This window comes from Saccoglossus kowalevskii, chromosome 14 (assembly GCF_978046115.1).
Source record: "Saccoglossus kowalevskii chromosome 14, keSacKowa6.1, whole genome shotgun sequence".
NCBI lineage: Eukaryota > Metazoa > Hemichordata > Enteropneusta > Harrimaniidae > Saccoglossus > Saccoglossus kowalevskii.
The window spans coordinates 33,239,374-33,265,993 of record NC_140654.1 but is presented as its reverse complement, the minus strand read 5'-3'; the positions used below and the strand labels follow the sequence as shown (position 1 = coordinate 33,265,993).

Genomic DNA, 26,620 nt, shown 5'->3' with positions numbered 1-26,620 from the left:
GTGGTTGTATCTGTGATAGTGGTTGTCTCTGTGGCGATGGTTTTTCTTGTGATGGTGCTTGCTCATTGTGATGATGGTTGTCCTCACGATGGTGGTTGTCCCAGGGATGCTATTCTATTCTATTCTTTTCTATTCTATTAATTACATAGGACCACCTATGAATACTACTAGTGTAAGTGGATCCCATCTATCAGCCGTATAAGTCACCTTAGGTGCTGATTTTTCTGACATTGGAATTGCTTGGCTTCCTGTCTAATATCAAAGTTGCTCTACATTATCAGACTTGTTACCAAGGTAACTAATACTCCTTCATGCCAAACAGCTACTTAAATCAACATACAATTGTGTAGTGGAGTAACCAAAGAAACTCAGTGTCAGACCATTTGTTTATTTGTAAAAACATGTATAAGATTTAACAAAAACAGCATTTCTACAAATTACTCAAACTCAAAAGAAGCTTATATTTTGTTTATATATTGCTGGCAGGTGGCAATTTCTGGTGTCCCCGTTCTCTTGATGCTCTTTTCTGTAAGTTATTAACTAGCATTCTTGATAATCTCACCACATTCTAGTGTTGCAGCTGAAACCATATACACTTCAATCTTTCTAAAATGTGCTCTTTGCTTGGACAGTTAAATGCAAGTTTGAAAGCACAGCACAATAAATATTTTTGTAGCATGACTGGTGGCTACATCAGTAAATACACCCTCTCAATTTAGTAATACTAACCCACAGGGAGTAATTATTCAATTTTCCTAGTGTCTTCCTGCAGGAACTGTGGGCATAATGACATAACTCCCTTTGCTGATAACCTTTTCACTGGAATTCAGACTTTGTTTACATGGCATTGTTTTAACCAATCTGTTCTGATTGAAACTCAATTTAAGTGTTGAAAAACAGCTTGCTTTGCTATTTAACAATTGATTCCTTGTTTTTTATTCTCTTATAAGTCAAGATGAAAAGAATATTGAATAATTTAGTTTCCGGAATGATTACAGTTCAGGTTTGAAAATCAAGAGAAATGTCGCATTTATCATGGGCATGCTTGGCTGAGAAAAATATTATGAGCATATCGGGAAAAATATTTCAAAAGCCAGACTGACAAATGATGTAAACCAAACTGAGGGTTATCAGTCAATATACAGGGTAACAATTGATTATAGGCAGAAAACAAACCATGCTTATAGCATGGTATACTTTGTGAGGAACCACAGCAAAATACATGTATCAAAGGTTTTATTCAGTGTAACTTATGAACGCTGTCATTTTTAAAATTTCACTTTTGATAGTGGTTTCAATTGAATTAGTCGACGTTACAATTTTAAGATAGTGGGATAGTCACAGTGACTTTTGTCATGTTTCATCTTCATGAAATGTTATCTCCTCAAACTATCATCTTGAATAGAAGAATTAATGAAAACAAAGCACATTGACCAATCAGTGGATAATATCTATTGATATATCCAATCAGAGTAGACGTTACAAACCACCTGACAATTACAGGCTATGTGATTTATAGGCTAAAACAGGACTTGCTTGTTTATTCATCATAAAATACAGAAATGCTCCATAGAACTTTTCATAATGTCATACAAATATTACTGTCCAGAATATTTTCTTTTACAGTTAGTAATACCTACTCACAGGTAACTAACTAATAGTCTTCAGATCCTACCCAATATATTGTGAGTCAGCCATCAGCAGCAGCTATGCAGGCTGAAGTTCAAGTCCATTGTGGCGGTGCGTGGTCGGCTTTGAACTTGACACCAGCAGCTGCCAATAGTTGATTCATTTCTATGGAGTGGGACCATGTTAAGAATAGGATACTTATAAATAAAACCACTTCAAAATTTTCAAAATTAGTAGACTTTTGAAACAGTTTTTATCACAATTGGAAATGAAGACTTTCTTTTAATCCTAAAGCCAATTGCTCAGTGGATTCGCCGGTTAAAAATTGAAGATTTCTGAATGTATTTTTATTTATTTTTTAATTTTGAAGTAATGAATTTCACAGTTTTACTAATGGTTTTACTCTCTTGGGAACAATCCTGAATCAACAATGTAGTATTTGTTGAAGGTAAAGTAATATAGAAGCACAAAAACTTGATTAAAAATAATGAAATTTATTAATACAAAATAATGCTGAAAAATCTGCTTGCTTGGGTCTGGCCTAATCACATACATTGTTACTATGATATTGAACTCAAGGGAGAACTTGATGGGATGCTCTTGTAAACATCAACAACAGATTTTGATGATAACACACCTGTGGATGGATTTATGGCGGCTACATCTGCCAACTTTTATTAAACTTAATAAATCAAACTTGCCATCATAAATACATCTTCAGGTTGTAAAAGTCATTGCTAATCGTTTTTCTCAAGGTAAATTACATTCCCGAATCACTTGGCATACTCATAGCAACTCAGACATTTTGAGACTTGCATATCTTGGTTTTCAGTTTTTTTTAAATGTCTGGGTTATCAGTTTGGATTGAACTGCCTTGAAACTGAGTAATTTTACACTTTGACTTGGATGTAAGTAACAACTAGGGTGGCAGTGAGAATTTTATGAGATAGGATGTTACCATAAAAAAACTGACAGGTAAATCTGTCAAGAACATGCAGTAAACTTACTTTTAGCAGTCAATATTTTTTGTCATAAATTATTACAAATGACTTCTGGGTTTTTGCATTTTTTTATTTCACATTTATTTATAATCCTGTCAACCCATGTCTTGAGTCAATACTGGATGATGATTGAGTCCCAATTATAACTTTTCTTTTTCTAAATTCCACACTTTCAATATTTTTTGTCTGCTTCTTTTTCTGAGTTAGTTTTCAATTATTATTATATAGTGTGTGATGACCAGTCAGGTAATTGAATGTCACCTCCAAAAACTTATGTATATCTTTGTTTCAAGTGCTGATCTCACTTATGAAACTGTATACAGTAAAATTAAACAAGACCATGGATATTGTTATTCTAACAGCAGTTTACAATGCTGCAATTAAATCAGTTCCCAAAGTATGCATGAACTGACATTCCAGGAATTAAGAAAAACATAGCATTGGAAAGTGATCTTGGGAGAAAGAGAAAAACGGCATTCACTCTCCACATCGGTGCCATTCTTTCACGTACACAGGTCACCAGTGATTGACCAGTCTTGCTTTCAGTCTTGTTATAATTCAATTTTAATGATATGCTGCTTGCTTTGGTGTACACCTTTCCATTCCTCCCCAACACTCTGCATTGGATATCTCATGTGTAGGTGTTTGAATATTCCAATGCCATGGCCAAAATGTTCATGGTCAAAATTTCTGCCACTCAGTCAGTAACATTCAGGCTTTGTGACAACTTAATCCAAATCAATGATGGTTCCAATGAGTATTACCACAGGATTGTTAGCAAACTTGCACTACAAAAATTTAAATTCTTTTAATAATTTACTTATATTTGAAAGTTGGTTAATACATAACCTCAGTACATAACATATCAAGGTACTTATTTTTGGGTAACTTTTTTAATTTTTGGTCAAAAAAATGATGAAAATAATAATAATTTTCCTTTTCTCAGTCATGTAGTCAACAGTGTACTCATAATAAATATCCATTGCATACTAGTATATGAATGCATATACTTTAATAATTTTTTTACTGTAAATCTCCTATTCAAACAAACAAATCAGGACAATATGTTTACCAGTAACAAAAAGCATTGCTTTATTAAAAATATATATTTGATTATATTTCATATATTTTGTGTGTCACAACTGTATTGTTTTAATTTATAGCTCCAGAGTTTGACTCAGAGTTAGTTTCTATGGTACCCCTAAATTGTATGCTATTGTTGTTCATGTGAAAAAAGTTATCCTCATTTGAAACTAAACACAGAGCTAACATGCCAACATTGTGTGTGAGTTAAAAGAAATCTCTGCAAAGTTCTATTGGTGTCAGTGTATGTGCAGTATTCCCACAATTCAGTTGTCATGAAGTGTCCTCTATTAAGCTCAAACAATGGAAAATGCCATGTTAAAACTTTACTTTAACTTTGTTAAAATGTGAATCTAATTTCTAAATTTTCATTTCACTTTGTTATCATGTGGCAGTATATTACAATTTAAATAAAGACTATTGTCTTTTTTTTAAGTCCCTAATACTTTCCATGCAATTATGCACAGAAGTCAGTTTTAAACTGTGCTCTGATAAAGATTGTTTGCATTCTAGCTTAGCTCTGTATTTTGCAGGACAATGTGTGAGCAAAGCTTAGGAAACTAGGACATGTAATCCTTTCAAAAGAGTGTTACATATAGATCTGATAGGCCATCAAAACATTGCTATAGGCACACCTATTCAGCTACTCTGTCTGTTCTTTTTTGTTATGTAAGGGACTAATTATAAGACTCTTTCTGTCTCCTGCCAGCAACAATGTTTTTCTTTCGTTTTTTAAGTGATTTTATCTAACACTATTCCTCGTCGTCAGTGCTCTGCACAGTCCTTCCATGGCCCAACCTAATCATATGCAGTCACCACTTCAACCAACATTGAGTTGACACGCCACCCCTCCCAGGAAATCACTATAACTATCAGCCTGCCATCCTTAGGCTACCTGTCTTTGGCACTCGCTATGTTTTTATATAAGAGGATGCCATCTATAGATATTTGTGAGGGGGGACTAGGTGAAATACAATTATTAATTTTCATCCGGTGTTTGACAAGTTGGAGTCTTCGTATCAATATGTTGAAATGATAAAATCAGTTAAAAGTGCATGCAAGATAAGAAATGTAATTACAGGCTTTGCCCCTCCCACCTATTTCCCAAATGGTTCGTTCCATTCTCTCAACTTTGTTGTAGTGGGTTGAACTTGTGTTTACTCCTTTCCTTTTCTAAGCATACTTGAGGGAATCAAAGGGTGACTAAAGTTGGTTGCTGAACGCTGTACCATGCACGGTGTCGAGTACGAGTAAACTCTCTTTTTTTTTAAAACACTGACTAGCTGCTGGGATGGATGTGCAAACACTGTTTCATTTCAAAGATTTGTTTATCCAGTGACTAAGTTGTATTAACATGATTAAAGACTGACTATTCAAATGTAAATCCACTGACTTTGTTTTACATCCATAGTGTTGACTTGCCTGGCCCTACCCAATAGTATCACCATTACAGTGTCATTCTTTAATGAGATGCATTTGTAAGCCAGTCTGTGATTGGTCAATCATAATCATACTCCTCCCAACCACTAGTAGTGAGAAATGGATTTTTAATTATTGTTTTGAGATGGGGATCTATTATGAGTAGGTGCAGGGCTGACTGGCAGTGTTGAAACTGTAGCTTCACATAGTAGTACAGACATAAGACAGTGTAACAGTCAAGATGGAAGGTTCTCCAGTCTCAATGTATTACGGTTGGCAATTTTACTTGTCCGCTTGCAGGGATTCAAATTGGTGTTTCTGGCCTAAAGCTGCCACAGGTATGACTGTTAAGGGTTGTTTTTTTTAAACGCATCAAACTTTTTTATTTCCCAGTATTTTAACCAAGCATGTGGTGGTTTGTTCCTTAACCATCAGTTGGGTGAAGTTCATCTTAATTTGCCCTGTGTTAAATTTCATTGTACTTGCACCTTGGGCTGCTGCCGTAGAATCTGTTGTAACATTGACTATCAACGAATGAGTTTCTCTGAGTTGCCGTATACTAAACAGGTTCACTGTTTTTGTCTCATTTCACCAACCATCATTAACAATAACTGTTTTCTAAAATGTTATCTACATGCTAAAATAATAGAGAAAATCCTAGTGCCGTTAAATAGACTATAAAGCAGAGAACGGTGTGTGTGGTAGTGATCTGATCCGCTGCTCGCTAACTTCCCACAAATATCACTGATATGCTTCTGTGCTGGTTACCACCATGCTGCTTCTACTCCAACATACTTTACTATTTGATTCATTATCAACAATGTTGTAAACTAAGTAATTTCAATCGTATCTTTTTTAACAAAAATGAATTCATTTTAATAAGTTGAAGTTTCATTAATGTTTTTTGTTTTGAGGATCAGTTTCAGTTGTCTCAAATGCATGCTATCCCTGTAAATATGATTTGCCATTGCCATAGATTTTTGCAACTCAATCATAAAGTCATGTGACTTTAAACCGATAACAAGTTTTAAATTTCACTGCTTTAAATTATGTTTTTCAGAACTCAAATATTTCATCACATATTTTGTGATTGGTTTACAGTTTTTTTTTAAACTTTTGTGCATGTCAAATGACGCTCAGTAAAACTAGTATAGTTGTAGACTTTCTTTGTCTTGTTTTCTGACCTCGCGTCTTGAATTCAGTTAATTTTAAAACATGATTTATAGTCATAAATTAAAATAAAATTTTGCCAAGAAGAGGAAGATTTTTTTAGATTTCTGTAAGCTGAATGAATCGGTGTTATACACTATATGCTACCATGAAACTAGTTCTATGACGCTACACACACTGGTGTTAGCTTATATGTTATATGCTACACACCTAGGTATACCACACACATTGCAATGTTCACACCTACTTAATATGTTTTAAACTTTATTTTATAACTTAGTTTATTGATAGCAATTAGGGTTAATTATACTAAATGTAGAAATCGACTAAACTGCTTATTGCGATAATCAACGAGACAGTTTAGAAGTATACTGCTGTACAATGATTAGGGATGAAAAAATTTCATTCAAAATTAGTTTTCACATCAAAACTAAACAACAGAATTGTCCTTAATCATCATATAATTTTTTTTTAAATTTAAAAGTAAGTTTAATAACATGTAAATGTGATGAGACTGTTGCTATATGTTCACTTCATCTCATTATAGTAGCGTAATTAATTCTGTTAAGTATCTAGATAAGTTCAGTGTTTATGGTATTTATTCATCTCTATGAATTCAAGATGTTACCCAGGAAGACTTGTAGATGTGTGTAGGCATTGTCTTTGATCTTAGTTTGTCGGCTCTGTTAGAAGGCCATCTCACTGTTTGCTGCAATGTAGTAGTTCCAACAGTGGCTCATATTTTTAGTGTCTAGCATCATTATAAAATGTTTTACATTCATTGCTCTATGGTATGAAACTTGTTAAGCCCTATTTAAATGCCATCCCCCCAAATGTTTCCATTATCAAAACTTTTCTCTAACTTCAGCATAAATGTTGATCCAAAAAGACAGGATAAAAAAAGTCTGTAAGTTTTGATCAAATTTTTAACAACAATTTTGATGGGCTATTTTTTTTCTATTCAATTTTCTTTGGCACTAAATCCCTAAAATGTATGAATTATTTTAAAATACAAGAATAGTCAAAGATTTTAGGTTAAATTATCAAAACAATAAATTTTAGCATGATTTGATTTGTGTTCAACACACATTCAAATAATTCTTCAAAAAAAAATTTTCCCTTTTTGGGGAAGAACTTGTAATTTGTTTCTAACCGAGTTCATCATTTTAAATACTGTTTCTTTGCTACTGATGTTATTTCAGTTTAATATTTCTGTTTGTTTCGATAAACATATTTTACTAATCCCAATGCTAGCAGCTTAGCTTCATCCAATACTTACGCAGCCAGTGAAATAACAAAACATATAAGTTAAATTATCAGTAAAAACCTGCAAGGGCAGCACCGGTAGTAAGAAAGCAGTCGTATATATACAATCCATCACTACAAGCTACTGGGCATGTATCTGTACAGGCAATAATGTTGTTATTTTAAAACTGACCCACTTTAACAAACAGTTTATAGAACAACTTAAGTTGCTGTAAACCTTTTTATTGCACATATTTCTTCCTCGACAGCGCATAGTACGGTTTGCTTATAGAAACTTATAATTGGATATAGCTGCAGTTCTAATAGTGAAGTTGTCTTGGACATGTAGAATAAAAATACAAATACAATGAAATAACTTATTCAGCTGTAAATTTATTTTGAATATGTTTTTTGTTTTATGCAACAGTGACTTAGAACAAAAATATTGAAAAAAAGTAGTTAACAATTACAGTTTCAGTTCCCCAGAATATAGCAAATATAAAGTAGTTTCTGACAGAAGGTACATGTACATGGTCAAAGTAAAAATGTTATATAATACTGTATGATTTTACAATTTGATGTGTCTGGTACATTCTTGCAGTTGAATTTTTGTGAAACACCAATGAAAAAGAGTAACATTGTTCGCAACTCTGAAAGACTAATGGCTGATAATGAACAAAATTATGTTTCCGCTTAAAATACCTAAAATGTCAAACAGATTTAAATTACTCAAATTTCAATTATCCCCAGAAAGTTATGTACTTTGTGAGAAAAGAAGGATTAGTGATCAAGTAGCAAGTGAAGGCGTTAAACAGCATGGTGTCTTGGTTTTAGGTGACACTTCTTTCTCTGTGCAGTAGCTGGCATTATGTAGACAATCTTGCTGTCAGATCAGGGATTAGACAGAATTATATTCACACAGTAGTTGACTGGGAAAAAAGTCTGGTAAATCTTTATTTTCACTTGTTCTGTTAAAAAAATGAATCAATGAAAATAAACTCTGGGAAAAATACTGTTTTTTTTCCTCTATTCTACATTTCAACTCAGTGAAATAAAAATACAAAACAGTTAAAATATCTTTTCAATGAAAGTCAATTCTAGCTAAAATAAAGTACCTATAAAGTGTTACTCACTATAACTAGCACTCCAGGTAGTATAAGATAAGTATAAGTAGTTTATTCACCACTAGTTTCATTGCAGTCCATTTATTTAGGGCAATCGTTATGTATGTGGTCAACTCTCGTTTAATTTTTGTACAAGATTTTAAAGTTAAGGACCATGATGTCTTGCCTAAAGTTTTCATATGTTTCCAATTTTCGTTGTTTTCCCTTCACTTAAAAATGTGATTATACCGGTAACCTTACCATTTGTTTCTTGTAAATTGACATCTAAAAAAAAAATCGCCACACTTCTCAATTTGAAATGAAACATTTAGCACTAGATTTCTGGCAATTTTTCCTCTAGTTGTATCAAAAAAAAGAATGAATATATTGGTGTTTTGTGAAAGTGTTTTGATTTGAGTTGTGAAAAGTGAAAACTTCTATATGAATGAAGATGGTGGATGCAGTGATATCAGGTTGGCCTGACAACTGAAAATATTCATTGGAGTTTGCAAACACTGCTGCATTGGTTTTCAGCAATTTGACCTCTGTCTGAGTGATGAAGACAAAAGAGTGTAAAATCCTGAGTCAAAGTCAAAGTTTGAACACTGATTACATTGTCATATTACTGGATAGAAACAAAAAGTTGTGCAGTATCCGACTCAGTAAACTCTGCATAACTGATTAAAAACTTTAACAAAATAGTTTACTTTGAACTTGCATAGAAATCCATTTAACACTGTGTGTTTAGGCATAGATAGTGTATGCTGAATATGGTTTAAGCTTAATCACAGCAGCTTTAGCTTTCTATCCACTGCACAGGAGCACTTACCAGCTGTCAAAATCACTTATTGCTATTACTGTATTAAGTTGAACAAAGTAGCCTTAGAAGATTGTTCAGATGGAGATGGAATTACTAAACAGGGCTGCATTGGAAGAGTGTCTTCTGTCACTAATAATAACACATTACCAACCTGTTTATAAAATAAGGTTTTATGTTGCTTGAGTCCAGGCACCCACATACTCCTACTACCTTACTGGAGTAGATTTCAACTCAGGAATTCTTTTATCACATGTCAGACACAGGAAAGAAATGTCTGCTTGGTTTGTTTATGGTGTGAGAAATAAGAAGTGGTTTAAAAATGAGGAAAATTATCTAATCAAAGGAGAAATGTTCTGCTTTTTCAGACATTCCCAATTGCGTGAGATCTAAGTATGAAATGTTAATTGATTTGAACTATTGAAGAAAAAAAGATAAACTGTCCTGTTAGTTGAGAACATAGATTCTGGTGCACAGTCAAGTTGAGTGGCGCTAGTTGATTATGGTCAACAGGAACAGTAGTGATTTATTTTGTTCCATGTGGACAGGCGGTGTATGTCAATTACTATATGTTTTATTGAGCTTTTCACCCAATACAAAGTGATCCATTTGGGCTGCTCCACCCTTTCTGTGCTTTTAAACATGTTTAGTCCTCCTTGTGCAGCGTCACTCTTCAGTCACAAAGACAGCCACTTGTGTTGCGTACTTCATGTCATACTCTCAACTCGTATTCAAACATCATTTACATACGCTCCCACGTTTGACTGAACGGGGGTGGATGGATTGTTATTTGTCATCTCAATCAATCAGGTGATTGGATCCATTTCTTGGGCAAGTGCAAAGGCAGCACTAGCCATCTCTCAGTGTCATTGTCACAGCGGGTTGGCGTTGTCATGTTTTCTTCCATTTGCAAATATCCCTACAAGGCACACTTCTCATGACCTTTTACCTACTGCCTATATTTTGAACCTAATGTAAACATGTAAACAACACTTGCCAAATCTCCCATATTTGTTGTTAGAGGTCCTACTTGTCTGTTTAGTTTAGTACAAGTATATATACTGAATACTGTATTATGTGACTGCAATATTCTCTTATAGTTAGACTCATCTGTACTGGTCACAATTAATTGACCTATGACCTCTAAGAAGATGCAATATAGTATTATAAATTGATTTTGTGTGCTTTATAATAGTATGTCAAATATTCTTACTGTGGTCTCAATTAGTCCTTATGTCGTGTTATTAAATGTGTCCTGTGTGTACAGATGGTCCCGGATTAATTCATATATTCTGTGTCATAGATTTTTTACGAGGTATGGTATTCTCAATGAATTGAAACAGAAAAATATGAACAGTACTATGCATTTAGTTGAATTTATATATACATTTTTCTGTTGGCAAAGCAGAGGTATATACAAGTGCTTTGGGTAGGCTCTATGGTATTATTATCTGAGACCAAATTTAAGACTTTTCAATTTCATATTTAAAAAAAAATAACAAAAAAATCATAGTGAAATATAACTGCATTTTGCCAATTCTATGGATACAGTGTATGTAAAGTATGAAGGTTTCTGTCATCAAGTATGAAGTATTGCATTTACTATGTGTGTCAAGTCACTGTGCAGTCACTGTACATACCGTGTTCGTGACAGAAACAATGAGTACCATCACATCAGTAAAACCTTGTATTGGTTATTATATGACATCACATCAGTAAAACCTTGTATTGGTTATTATATGACATCACATCAGTAAAACCTTGTATTGGTTATTATATGACATCACATCAGTAAAACCTTGTATTGGTTATTATATGACATCACATCAGTAAAACCTTGTATTGGTTATTATATGACATCACATCAGTAAAACCTTGTATTGGTTATTATATGACATCACATCAGTAAAACCTTGTATTGGTTATTATATGACATCACATCAGTAAAACCTTGTATTGGTTATTATATGACATCACATCAGTAAAACCTTGTATTGGTTATTATATGACATCACATCAGTAAAACCTTGTATTGGTTATTATATGACATCACATCAGTAAAACCTTGTATTGGTTATTATATGACATCACATCAGTAAAACCTTGTATTGGTTATTATATGACATCACATCAGTAAAACCTTGTATTGGTTATTATATGACATCACATCAGTAAAACCTTGTATTGGTTATTATATGACATCACATCAGTAAAACCTTGTATTGGTTATTATATGACATCATATCATGCCTTTTTTTACTCATCATTTTGGTATTTTGACTGAGAGCAGAAAAAAAAACTGTGGCTGATGATATTTTTAAAATTTTCTGTCATAAAGTAAATCATTTTTGCAAAATTGCTCTTTGACCATTGAATAAATATCATTTATTGTACGTTTCACAATAGAATAGAATAGAATAGACCTTATTGCTAACTAAAGAGATATTACATTTCATTTTTGGTTATGAACATCAATGAAGTTGAAATATTGAAAACATTAGTAATGTATTAAGTAAAAATATATAATAAGAACAGCAACATTGGACTATACTACTAGTATTTTTGGATTGTGATATTGCTCCTTTCATACATATACATGTATATAAATCTTCATAGTAAATGTAGTTTCCAAATTTTTGAGCAAGATCTGTTAAAATTTAAAAAAGAAAAATAGCTTAAAATGTGCAAAATCTATCAACATTTTTTGGTGGGAAAATGATGGCTTTAAACATAATGATTACAGAAGACAGTTTCTATACCAGTTGTTCATTTCTGAGGAACGAAAAAACACATTTGACCTTTGAGTGCACAAGTCAGGTAGCAAGAAAACCACAAATTAATCGTGTGTCTGAAGTACAGCTACTCAGTGAAAATATATCATGAGGCAAGCTGCTTGTCAGGAAGCGACAATTCTGTTATTATAAACTGAAAGAGTGATTTATGGAACAGTAGTCGTGAATCATTTCAGTTCGTGTGTTTGCACAAAGATTGGGTTTAGTCCTTGATTGAGTTTTTTTTTTTCACAAAAGTAGTTTTTACAAAAGATTATAAATGAGATTTCAGATGTTTTCACTTGGGGCTAAGATAATTTGCATAATTTTGTTTTAATTTGTACAGTTAATTTGCATACACCAAATCACAACCAAATTATGGAAAACATCAAAAGATCAATGTAAGATAAAAAAATAAAATTCTTTAATTTTTTACTGCCACCCCTACACCTAAAACTTTTCAGGAATGCTGCAACATGTTTTTATAATAAACAGATTTCATAATTGGCTTATCAGTGTGTGCATGTCAAATATTAAAACAAACAATATTTTTGAATATAAACAACTTTAGATCTATTTAGATTTTTAAAAAAAGAGTTTTTAACACTAAGGTCTATCATGTTATATGCAAGGTCTCAAATTTGTTGAATAGAAATGTTTTATGATCACCACCACCCCTACTCCCAAACTAAAGTAATTACCGATAGGTTTTTTATTTGACATTGATATTTTGACGTTTTCTCTCAGGTCATGGAAAAAGCAAAAATTTAAGTTTCAAGCTAAATGGAATAGTGCAATATATTAATGTGCTGTACACCATTTCAGATATAAATGTCAAATAAGATCTAATTATGCAAGATTACTGAAATAAACCATTTTCATAGCTATTCTAATTTCTACTACTGTAAAATACTTTATTTTAGCAGGAATTAATTTTTGCTGAAAAGACTTTTTGGTGTTTTGTCTGGAGTTTATTTTCACTGGTGTTTGACAAGTTTAAATTGTCAAACATGAAAAAAAAAGTATGTTTGCTGGATTTTATTTACCACTGAATCATTCCTCCAGCGAAAATAACGAAAATTAATTCTAAGCGAAAATACAGTATTTTACAATAACGTATTTAGTTCATTCTTTATTCTGTTCAAATGTCTTAAATTAAGAAATGCGTAAGCCATGTCATGAATCATGAAGTGATAAACTGCAACAGCAGTATTTTTCTGATAGGCTAAAAAACACATTTATCTTGCTGTTGTCGCATAATACCCATATGCCGATATTCTCACGTACGTAGACGCCATCGTTGTCAGACTCTTTCTCAATAATGACACTGTACCAAGGATTCTTGGTGCAAAATGTGTCTGTAAACTGAATGGTTTCAGATTAGATGTGACGGCAATATATCGCAGTATACCCCGGTACCAAAGTTTTGATTGATGATTAATAGCACCGCAATTATGCTACAAGTGAACTGCCACTGTTAGAGATGACAACCAATAGGAGTAAAGTAGAAAGCAAGTAAAAAACCAACTAAATTGACTGTCTCTGACTGACATTGATGGACAGACTTCATCCATTTTGTTCCAATAATGTGACACGTACGGCCGGTGTCCTGATGTCTAATGTAAATTTCACTAATGAAGCCTGCTAAGGTGACACAATGAATGATTTGGCGCAAAGTTTGTAGAAAAAAACTCTCATGGTTTTGGGTGTGGACAGTTTCTTTCTCACAGGTTTAATGTCCACATGACATTGCTACAGTATATGTACCATGATTCTTAAATTTGTAATTTATGTTTCACAAAGATATCTGCCTGAGAACATTAGTTTACATTCTTATAAAAAGAAACTGAATTCAATTATCTATATAGAGATTAAAACATACAAAGATATTCTTGAGAATCAAGATTTGATTGGTAGAAAAAGGAATGCTCTGATGTTTCCTGACAACTTCCACTTTGTGAATAAGGAAGAATGGTGTGCAAGTTTTGTTTTTCTGACATATCAACTTATACAGTAATCACTGTTGTGTCTACTAAACTTTTGAACAGAAATTGCTTTTAATGCCTTCTTGATGGTTTTGTCGTGTCAATACACACCATTCCGTGATATACTATTCATTCATCACGTTCTCAAAAGGTCATTTTTCATCAACTAAATTCTCTTTGTTCTCAACACTTGACTTTTTGTCACCTCCATGAAGAATGATGCAAATTACTGTCAAAACCGTGCTACCTTAAATCGTCTGGGGTTTCACCTGGTTCACCTACTTCACATTTCTACTACTGGTGTTTAGGCAGTATGGTAGTAAAATGTGTGCATAAAAAGAGTGAAAACAATGCATGCACTGTCCTCTAAACCCGTCAAGTTATCTGTGCTTATCGATGCCTTGCAGCATATTGTCTGCATTTCTAGGGCTTGACAGGGGTGAACAATTTGAAAAAAGCGTAAGACTTGGAATAAACATATTCCAAGGTATTTTAGACTCTTATCAGATTCATATGAGGGAATTAAAGTAATAAATACTGTTATTGGTTTCAGTAGTGAGTGAAAACTGGGTGAAAGTATAAGTCAATTGAACACTAGGTTAAGTATGAGTGTGTTTGATGACCTTAAAAATGTTGGTTTTTTATTCTTTTGTAAATTTAGTGATACAAACACCTGGTACTGGCACACACAAGTACTGTTGATTGAACTTGACTGTGAATTGAAAAAAAAAATGATTTAGGGGAGTGGTAATCTTTGAAGGTAAAATTTATAATAGTTTGATTACAGTTTCAATTGCAGTCTTTGTCCCTTGAAAATCTCTGGTGATCTAGAAATGGCTCTACTGATAGTGATGTGAGTGATAATCCCTGCCCCCTGCCCCCTCCCCCCAGTTTGTGGCCAATTTGTTATATAGAATTACATCACTTTATCTAACCATGTTTTTATTGAAAATTTGAAAGTTAAAAAATTATGGACCCATTTTGAAAAAACAGAAACATAGATATAAAATCTCTTCAAAACTGGAAGACTAATGTGTGTGAAAGATGTAAGTGATTGGCGTGGTCACTCAAATATAATTCTCTACAAATCTCAAAACCCAAACTATATATAATTAAAAAAAATTTCTTTGATCTTTGCATTCACAGCTGATTTTCAAAAGAAAGGATTGAAACCCACAGGACCTCCAACACCACCACTAACTCCAACCAGTCAGCAACAATATCAGCAGCAACTGTCAAACCAACTTTGCCTGCCTAGTAGTCTGACACCTGCCACTTATTTACCTAACTCAGTCAGTTGGCAACCGCCTGTTGATCACACATCGCTGTACCCAATGAACTCGCTGACACATTCGTGGAATCATCACTCATATCCATCGTATCCAACAATCATCCCACCTCATACAGCACCAGATGTACCAGTGCACAATCCTGACTACACACACCTGACACCCTTAGTGGCAGCCCCTCAGCCACCGACCAAACCCAAATTTGACTTCGCAAACTTGGCACTTGCTGCAACCCAGAGTTACCCACCTGAGAGAAGTAACTACAGCAATTATAACACATTCAAGACTGGGTTTGCACCGGTTCAACCAACGCCACCACAGGGGGAAAGAAAGAGGGGAAGAGGTCCTACCAGAGCTAAGAAGGAGTTTATCTGTAAATACTGTGGTAGACACTTTACAAAGTCTTACAATCTGCTGATTCATGAACGCACCCATACTGATGAACGTCCATACACATGTGATATCTGTCATAAAGCTTTCCGTAGACAAGACCATCTCAGAGATCACAGGTATGTTTCAGCTGAATACACATATCATATTCCAACTATAAGTTGTAATTTCAAACCTGACATAGTTGTCTACCATTAAATCAAATCATAGGATTTCCTTGACATTGACGCTATGGTTGTGTGTTTTCTTGTTGTTCATGAACCCAAATAATAATATATTGTCACCAAAAATATCCATAAACGAGTGATTTTGCACAATTTAATATTGGTGTCTATGGTAAAAGGTTCTCATCATATTTCAAAATTGTGTTTGTTATGGTGAAAAGACGTATGTAGTTATAAGATGGGTACTTATGGGTGTCATAAATTATTTGGATAGTTTGACGATTACTGTTTTTTGATGAAGTAATGCTTTAACATAGTTTTTTATGAAATTTTAGGCAGTTTTTCTCCAAATAAATATTTCACGCTAGAGAAAAACTTGACAATTTGTCAAAATAGTTAATAATTGGCACTTATGAAACTGAAGAAACAGAAAATTGTTGTAATGTATTCATCCCTATTTTATGTCAAATGCCTGTGATCTCAGGGAACTCAAAGTAATCAGTGTCATCTTACTTATCTTGTCTCTTGTAGTTTATCATCAAAACAAACCAGCACTGCCACACCCTGGCTGCTTCTGAACTAATGATTAACATTTTAGTTCTAGCCTGTGGAAAAAACTTTGTGGCTTAAACTTCTCCTAAATATAATAGAAATAAAAAAATAGAAAAAGTGATCATAAAAAGTAAATTTTGTTTTGTTTGTTTCTACATGTATAGAAACATGTCTTGAATTATAGTAAAAAAAAACATTGTTTAAACTATGAGGTACCATATCATGATGACAAGTTTTGACATGGCTTGTCAATCTTAAATTGAACAAGCTATTTATAGTAGATATCTTATTTACCCACTTGACTATATCTGCCAATCAACAGTGATGATGTCATCATTCAAACTTAGCTCCCGTCTTTGTTGAAAATTTAATAAACCAAAAGATTAAAACAAGTCTAACAGATTTTTTTGATAAATAAATGAATCTACTTGGTAGATAGCTTAATAACAAATGTTAATTATAAAATGTTAGTTACAAATTAATTTGATCACAATTTGACATGTAATTATCATGGATATATGTATTGTTACCATTCATTAAAAATTGGGGTTTTTCACACATGTGGCTTTTTATGTAACAATGAAGATGGTTATAAACAAATATTGGGTTATTGTATTAATTGTAATTACTGTGTAACAATGTCAAGTTTTACTTTCTATGGCAAGGAAATATTTGTTGTTTCCTAGTTTGTGTTCAGTTTAATTCGATATATACTTTCCAAGGTATTTGTTGTTACCAAGAAATATTACAACAGTTTTAGTATACTGTCGTAACTGATGTTAAATCATCAGTTTTTGCATACAATATATTTTTTAATTTTTTTTTAGATTGACAGTGAACAAAAAAGTGACATACTGTTGGCTAAAATTAAATTAATTAATTACAGAGTGATGTTCTTTCACGTTCTGTCACTGCAACACTGTGCCATTACAGACTGACATTCTGTCACTGTATTGAAATCAAAAGATTAAAAATGACATGCATTGACCCAAATGTACATTTTGGCTTATATTATGTGCTTTTATTGTAAGTCTATAGTTATTGACTAATACTGTAGTTTATTATGAATTATTTCTCATTACATCATCACGACCTAATCATTCTAGACTTAAACCCAAACTGACCAGGTGGTGTTGTTAGTTTTAGTTTCTAAATAAGACCCATTGAGTTTTGGAATTCAACAAACAATCGTTTGTTTCTGTTTAAATGTTATGGTATAGTATCAGTAAATTAGGAAACCTTGCCATTACCGATATAGAGAGATAGTGCTGCCAATCATAGATATGGGTTAGTTGTTTGTCGTTGGGTTATCGCAGTATATTTAGTGTTCAAAGGAGTTTTTTTTTTCTTCAGCACTGTTATCTGTTGTGATAAGCACCGGAAATGTGCATATCAAGTAGTGTTGATTTGCTTATTTTGACGGATAGTTCTTTGATATTATCAGTATACATGTATGTTTTTATTTCCCATGGTGCATTACGGTTTGTGATGGCTGTAGTTTCCATGGAGACTCTGTGTGTCCCGGATTAGTTTGGTAAAATGAAACATTAGTGTTCTGAATATCTGGATTCAGTTTTCATGCTAGTTTGTTAAGGCCTCTAACTCAGTTATTGAATATGAAAAACTACTGGTGTTAGGTTTTAGTTAAATTATTAAAATAAATTACATTTTTATTTAAGCAAAGTAACAATTTTATCGTTACCTTTCCCATAGATATATCCACTCTAAGGAGAAGCCTTTCAAGTGTCAAGAATGTGGCAAAGGATTCTGTCAATCACGTACCTTAGCAGTACACAAGACTCTTCACATGCAAGAGTCTCCTCATAAGTGCCCAACATGTGGTCGTACCTTTAACCAGCGTAGCAATCTAAAGACCCATCTGTTAACCCACACTGACATCAAACCATATAACTGTGAACACTGCGGTAAAGTCTTTCGTCGTAACTGCGATCTTCGTAGACACAGCCTAACTCACAACGAGCGAACCGTTTAGGCTGCCACCTGTGAAAGTTGTGGAATCAGGGTACGGGTAATGCCAGCATTGAAGAGCGCCCTCTTCAGGCAAGTGAACATTTGATTTGTGAGCAGAATGTTTTTATTGAAAGACTGCAGTGCATGCTGGGAGTTCATAGCATCCATGACATTGTAATTACAAAACCCTATTTCATATTACGGTGATGACATAATTGTATAATTTCAGAATTAAAGACCAGTAGAATATATTATTAGAACAGGGTAGTCTCTACAAAAGTTTAGTGCTGTATATGTACTTTAGATATGCACTTCTTATTTATACTATGCACACTCCATCTATCATAGAGGGACCGTGTACTATGCAAGTCTTTTTCATATTGTTACTTAAAAGTTATATTTGAAAAGTTGTTGATTAAATCTAATAAATAATTATGTAATGCAAAGATTATTCAAATGCTGCCATTGTTTTTTGAAAGTTTTTTTTTTTTAAATCTTGTATATATTGTATTTGGTTTTTCTTCCAATGATAGTTGTGATTACACGCAGACCTGAATCATTCCATTCACCCTGCACCACATTCCTGTGTCTCCTATTACATAATGGATTATTCCAAGGCAAGGCAATGAACATTGCAAAGTCTGTTTTATTATAATGGGTGGGGGTAGAATCAGTGAGTAAGAAGGAAGTTATCTTTGTCATTCAGTGATTTATTTTATGATTGTTTAGTGATTTTATTCTGTATACTATTATGATGGATTATTGCAGTCATTGTAGACCATTCCATTTATATGTTGGGGGTGCAGCCATTGTAGACCATTCCATTTATATGTTGGGGGTGCAGCCATTGTAGACCATTCCATTTGTCTACTATTATAGACATGCTTAAGTGTACTAATTTGGTTGGTCATTTGTGGGAATTACAACCCCCCCTTCCCTCCCCACCCCCATTTCTCATCATATTTACATTTCATTTTGAATATCAGGCATATTTTATGGTGTTGCATTATAAGCAGTTATAAATTATAAGAATGCTTTTTAGTAAAAGCCAAAGTAAGGTTTTGCTTCTCTACATTGTTGGGGAAAATTGGAAAAATTATGCTGTAAAGTGGTTTTAAATTTTTTTTTTTAGTATTGAGATTATTTAATGTCACAAGAAGAAGATATGCGTTATTTGATATAATGCTTTGAATTTTGATCAACAAAATGTCCTCTGAAACAGAAAACAAACATTTCTCTGTTCTACTTGGCATACTTTAAACAAAATTGCAAAAAAATGGATACAGGTTGATGTGAATGAAGACGAAAAGCAAAACCTATTTTTTGTTTGGCCTAATTATAAAATGTTTAAAGTGCTAAAAAAACCATATATCCTGTACAGTCTGCATGTAGTTATTATTACTTTATTTTTAGTTTCTTTATATATAATAGTATTTCACAAAGAATTTATATATTATTATTATTATTCCATTTTTCACCGTTTTTAGATTTTTATACTGTATGAGTTACAACTCATAGCACATGGGAGAATATTAGGAAAAAAAAAAAGCTCAAATTTGTGTAATTCATACACATATTATTAGTGCAATGCAATAGCTGATATTGTCTTTACTTTTATTTTACTGATTATGGAATTGTTTTACTTGAAAGATAAAAAGCTCAGATGATGTTTAAAATATTTTGAAGATGGAAATTGTAAAATTAATCAAGAGATTTTTAATTTTGATAATTGTTATCAAGTAAATAAATATGATTTAGAGTTCATGTGATGTGTTGTGTAGTATGTTCTTGAAAGATTAAAGCGGGGGATTCGTCACCTGCGCATAGTGTGTCATTGTTTACAAACAAGTGTCTACCCATGAGCCTTTGCGTTGTTAGCGTGTGTTGTTATTGTCGCTTGGGACTTTGCACATACGCGTGTGCAGGTGACCACCCTTCTGCTTCAACCCTTGAATACACAATAACGTGATGTTGTTACCATGATTCGGCGAATCCTTTGAATCCTTTGAACACCAAAGTTAATTTGGGTCAATATCACAAAATAAACCCAGCATAATTATTTTTTTCCCAAGTTTTGATCAAGTGTGTAGCCAATATGAACTTATGTGCACTTAGTCTAGAATTATCTATAATATCATACAAAAATACTTGAAAAGAATTATGGTGCACAAAATGTTTCACTGTATCCATAACATTAATGGGTCAGTGGTGGGAATGGAAAACTGAGCATATTTGATATCAATTGTGTGTTCAGTCCATAAATATCTCAAATAATTGGGCTAGTTGTTTTCAAGAAGTCATAAAGACTATTTCCTACAAATAGAGATTTGAAATTTTGTTCACAAATCAAGTAGCTATGAGACTAGACTTGACAGTCTCTTATTTATTTTTTTGTTTTGTTTTTTTAATAAAATAAAATATGCTAATATAATATAAATAGTGAAAGTTGGGTTACCGTGAAATATTGTTTATTTCGCGGTAACCCAGCTTTCACCATCAACACACTCCCATGATATTTTATTTTATTGAAAAAACACCAAAAAATAAAAAAGAGACTATGCAAATATACTGTGAGACATGTCCCCATATAATATTAGCAAAAATAGATAAAGCAGTTATCAGAAGGAAGTCGCAGTATTATGGTCATCTTTAAATAAATGATTCACTAATCTTTAGTCCTGTTGCAGCATTGTCTTATAACATGGTTTGATATAACACTTGGGGACAGAATGTCATATGACACATGCATAAGTGCATACATTGTATGTGTGACATTTTGACTGTAACACTTATACATCAATAAAGTCACAGCATATGTGTGTGTGTGTGTGAAACGAGGGGGGGGGGACTGGAGAGGTTCTCTGCTTAGTTCCTGTATAACAAGTATGTTGTACATTCTCTAAGTTGTACGAGTTCTAACTTTGCCGTAATGATATAAAGGAAGATAGCAATTAAGGCAAGTACAGATTCACTTGGTGATGATAAAACAGGTGCTGTTATGTTGATAAAGTACAGTGTATTATTCATATTGTTGAATTCTAAGTACCGTAGGTTTAGAAGTAATAGTAATGTAAATAGGTAACCTCAGCAGTAACCTCATTGGTGAGGGAGCACTACATGACACTGAAAAATCAGCAAGATCATAATCAATTTACCACCTTGTCATTCATTCAGAGTTTACTATAACACTCATCACTCTTGAAATGGTAAAACTAAACAGAACTTGAATTATACACAACAAAACAAGTTAAATGACAACTATAGAGGACAGCATTGAAAGTTACTGAAATTTTATCCACTCATCCAATGACAAACCCACCTCCATCCATCCAATGACAAACAAACATCAACCAATCCAATGACAAACCCACATCAACCAATCCAATGACAAACCCACATCTACTCATGCATTGACAAACCCACATCTACTCATCCAATGACAAGCCCACCTCCATCCATCCAATGACAAACCTACTCTCATCCACCTAATGACAAACATCAACCAATCCAATGACAAACCCACATCAACCAATCCAATGACAAACCCACATCAACCAATCCAATGACAAACCCACATCTACTCATGCATTGACAAACCCACATCTGCTCATCCAATGACAAACCCACCTCCATCCATCCAATGACAAACCTACTCTAATCCACCTAATAACAACCCCACATCAACCAATCCAATAACAACCCCACATCAACCAATCCAATGACAAACCCACATCAACCAATCCAATGACAAACCCATATCAACCAATCCAATGACAAACCCATATCAACCAATCCAATGACAAACCCACATCAACCAATCCAATGACAAACCCATATAAACCAATCCAATGACAAACCCACATCAACCAATCCAATGACAAACCCATATCAACCAATCCAATGACAAACCCATATCAACCAATCCAATGACAAACCCACATCAACCAATCCAATGACAAACCCATATCAACCAATCCAATGACAAACCCATATCAACCAATCCAATGACAAACCCACATCAACCAATCCAATGACAAACCCATATCAACAAATCCAATGACAAACCCACCTCCATCCATCCAATGACAAACCTACTCTCATCCACCTAATGACAACCCCACATCAACCAATCCAATGACAAACCCACATCAACCAATCCAATGACAAACCCACATCAACCAATCCAATGACAAACCCATATCAACCAATCCAATGACAAACCCATATCAACCAATCCAATGACAAACCCATATCAACCAATCCAATGACAAACCCACATCAACCAATCCAATGACAAACCCATATCAACCAATCCAATGACAAACCCACATCAACCAATCCAATGACAAACCCACATCAACCAATCCAATGACAAACCCACATCAACCAATCCAATGACAAACCCATATCAACCAATCCAATGACAAACCCACATCAACCAATCCAATGACAAACCCATATCAACCAATCCAATGACAAACCCACATCAACCAATCCAATGACAAACCCATATCAACCAATCCAATGACAAACCCACATCAACCAATCCAATGACAAACCCACATCAACCAATCCAATGACAAACCCATATCAACCAATCCAATGACAAACCCATATCAACCAATCCAATGACAAACCCACCTCCATCCATCTAATGACAAACCCATATCAACCAATCCAATGACAAACCCATATCAACCAATCCAATGACAAACCCATATCAACCAATCCAATGACAAACCCACATCAACCAATCCAATGACAAACCCGTATCAACCAATCCAATGACAAACCCACATCAACCAATCCAATGACAAACCCACACCAACCAATCCAATGACAAACCCATATCAACCAATCCAATGACAAACCCATATCAACCAATCCAATGACAAACCCACATCAACCAATCCAATGACAAACCCACATCAACCAATCCAATGACAAACCCATATCAACCAATCCAATGACAAACCCATATCAACCAATCCAATGACAAACCCACATCAACTAATCCAATGACAAACCCATATCAACCAATCCAATGACAAACCCATATCAACCAATCCAATGACAAACCCACATCAACCAATCCAATGACAAACCCACATCAACCAATCCAATGACAAACCCATATCAACCAATCCAATGACAAACCCACATCAACCAATCCAATGACAAACCCACATCAACCAATCCAATGACAAACCCATATCAACCAATCCAATGACAAACCCATATCAACCAATCCAATGACAAACCCACATCAACCAACCCAATGACAAACCCATATCAACCAATCCAATGACAAACCCACATCAACCAATCCAATGACAAACCCACATCTACTCATGCATTGACAAACCACATCTACCCATCCAATGACAAGCCCACATCCACCCGTCCAATGATGAACCCACATCAACCAATCCAATGACAAACCCACATCTACTCATGCATTGACAAACCACATCTACCCATCCAATGACAAGCCCACATCCACCCGTCCAATGATGAACCCACATCAACCAGTCCAATGACAAACCCACATCTACTCATGCATGGACAAACCCACATCCACCTATCTGATGACAAACCCACATCCAACTATCTAATGACAAACCCACATCAAGCCATTTGATGACAAACCACGTCTGCCAATCCAATGACAAACCCACATCCACCCATCCAATGATGAACCCACGTCAACCAGTCCAATTACAAACCCACATCCACCCATCTAATGACAAACCCACATCTACTCATGCAATGACAAACCACGTCTGCCAATTCAATGACAAACCCACATCCACCCATCCAATGATGAACCCACGTCAACCAGTCCAATTACAAACCCACATCCAACTATCTAATGACAAATCCACATCTACTCATGCAATGACAAACCCACATCCACTTATCTGATGGCAAACCCACATCAACCTATATAATAACAACCCCACATCAACCCATCTCATGACAAACCCACATCAACCTATCCAATAACAAACCTACATCCACCCATCCAATAACAAACCTACATCCACCCATCAAATAACAAACCTACATCCACCCATCCAATAACAAACCTACATCCACTCATCAAATGACAAACCTACATCCACCCATCAAATGACAAACCTACATCCACCCATCAAATGACAAACCTACATCCACCCATCAAATGACAAACCTACATCTACTCATCAAATGACAAACCTACATCCACCCATCAAATGACAAACCTACATCCACCCATTAAATGACAAACCTACATCCACCCATCAAATGACAAACCTACATCCACCCATCAAATGACAAACCTACATCCACCCATCAAATGACAAACCTACATCTACTCATCAAATGACAAACCTACATCCACTCATCAAATGACAAACATACATCCACCCATCAAATGACAAACCTACATCCACCCATCAAATGACAAACCTACATCCACCCATCAAATGACAAACCTACATCCACCCATCAAATGACAAATCTACATCCACTCATCAAATGACAAACCTACATCCACTCATCAAATGACAAACCTACATCCACCCATCAAATGACAAACCTACATCCACCCATCAAATGACAAACCTACATCCACCCATCAAATGACAAACATGCATCCACTCATCAAATGACAAACCTACATCCACCCATCAAATGACAAACCTACATCCACCCATCAAATGACAAACCTACATCCACCCATCAAATGACAAACCTACATCCACCCATCAAATGACAAACCTACATCCACCCATCAAATGACAAACCTACATCCACCCATCAAATGACAAACATGCATCCACCCATCGAATGACAAACCTACATCAACCCATCTAATGACAAACCACATCAACCTATCCAATAACAAACCTACATCCACCCATCCAATAACAAACCTACATCCACCCATCAAATGACAAACCTACCTCCATCCATCAAATGACAAACCTACATCCACCCATCAAATGACAAACCTACATCCACCCATCAAATGACAAACCTACATCCACCCATCAAATGACAAACCTACATCCACTCATCAAATGACAAACCTACATCCACCCATCAAATGACAAACCCACATCAACCTATCCAATAACAAACCTACACCCACCCATCAAATGACAAACCTACATCCACCCATCAAATGACAAACCTACATTCACCCATCAAATGACAAACCTACATCAACCTATCCAATAACAAACCTACACCCACCCATCAAATGACAAACCTACATCCACCCATCAAATGACAAACCTACATCAACCTATCCAATAACAAACCTACACCCACCCATCAAATGACAAACCTACATCCACCCATCAAATGACAAACCTACATCCACCCATCAAATGACAAACCTACATCTACCCATCAAATGACAAACCTACATCCACCCATCAAATGACAAACCTACATCCACCCATCAAATGACAAACCTACATCAACCCATCAAATGACAAACCTACATCCACCCATCAAATGACAAACCTACATCCACCCATCAAATGACAAACCTACATCCGCCCATCAAATGACAAACCTACATCCACCCATCAAATGACAAACCTACATCCACCCATCAAATGACAAACCTACATCCACCCATCAAATGACAAACCTACATCTACTCATCAAATGACAAACCTACATCCACCCATCAAATGACAAACCTACATCCACCCATCAAATGACAAACCTACATCCACCCATCAAATGACAAACCTACATCCACCCATCAAATGACAAACCTACATCCACCCATCAAATGACAAACATACATCCACCCATCAAATGACAAACATACATCCACCCATCAAATGACAAACCTACATCCACCCATGGAATGACAAACATACATCCACCCATCAAATGACAAACCTACATCCACCCATTAAATGACAATAATCATTGGTGAGTTCGAGTCTCACCAACGCCTAGCGACCATATCAGTGTGCACTTAACGTTATAAAGTATCATGTTTCGTTCTTGTGGAAAGAGGTA

The 26,620-nt window shown here is 34.6% G+C and overlaps 1 protein-coding gene across 1 annotated transcript in view; it reads left to right on the top strand.

The window, feature by feature from the left end:
* The window catches only part of LOC102805645 (uncharacterized), a 36,758-nt gene extending 16,405 nt beyond the window's left edge, over positions 1-20,353 (top strand). The window contains exons 2-3 of the mRNA XM_085507746.1: positions 15,370-16,021; positions 18,332-20,353. Coding sequence (XP_085363872.1) covers positions 15,370-16,021; positions 18,332-18,611 — 932 coding nt within the window. The 3' untranslated portion in view covers positions 18,612-20,353. The remainder of the gene's footprint in view (positions 1-15,369; positions 16,022-18,331) is intronic.
* Positions 20,354-26,620: the final 6,267 nt, after the last annotated feature.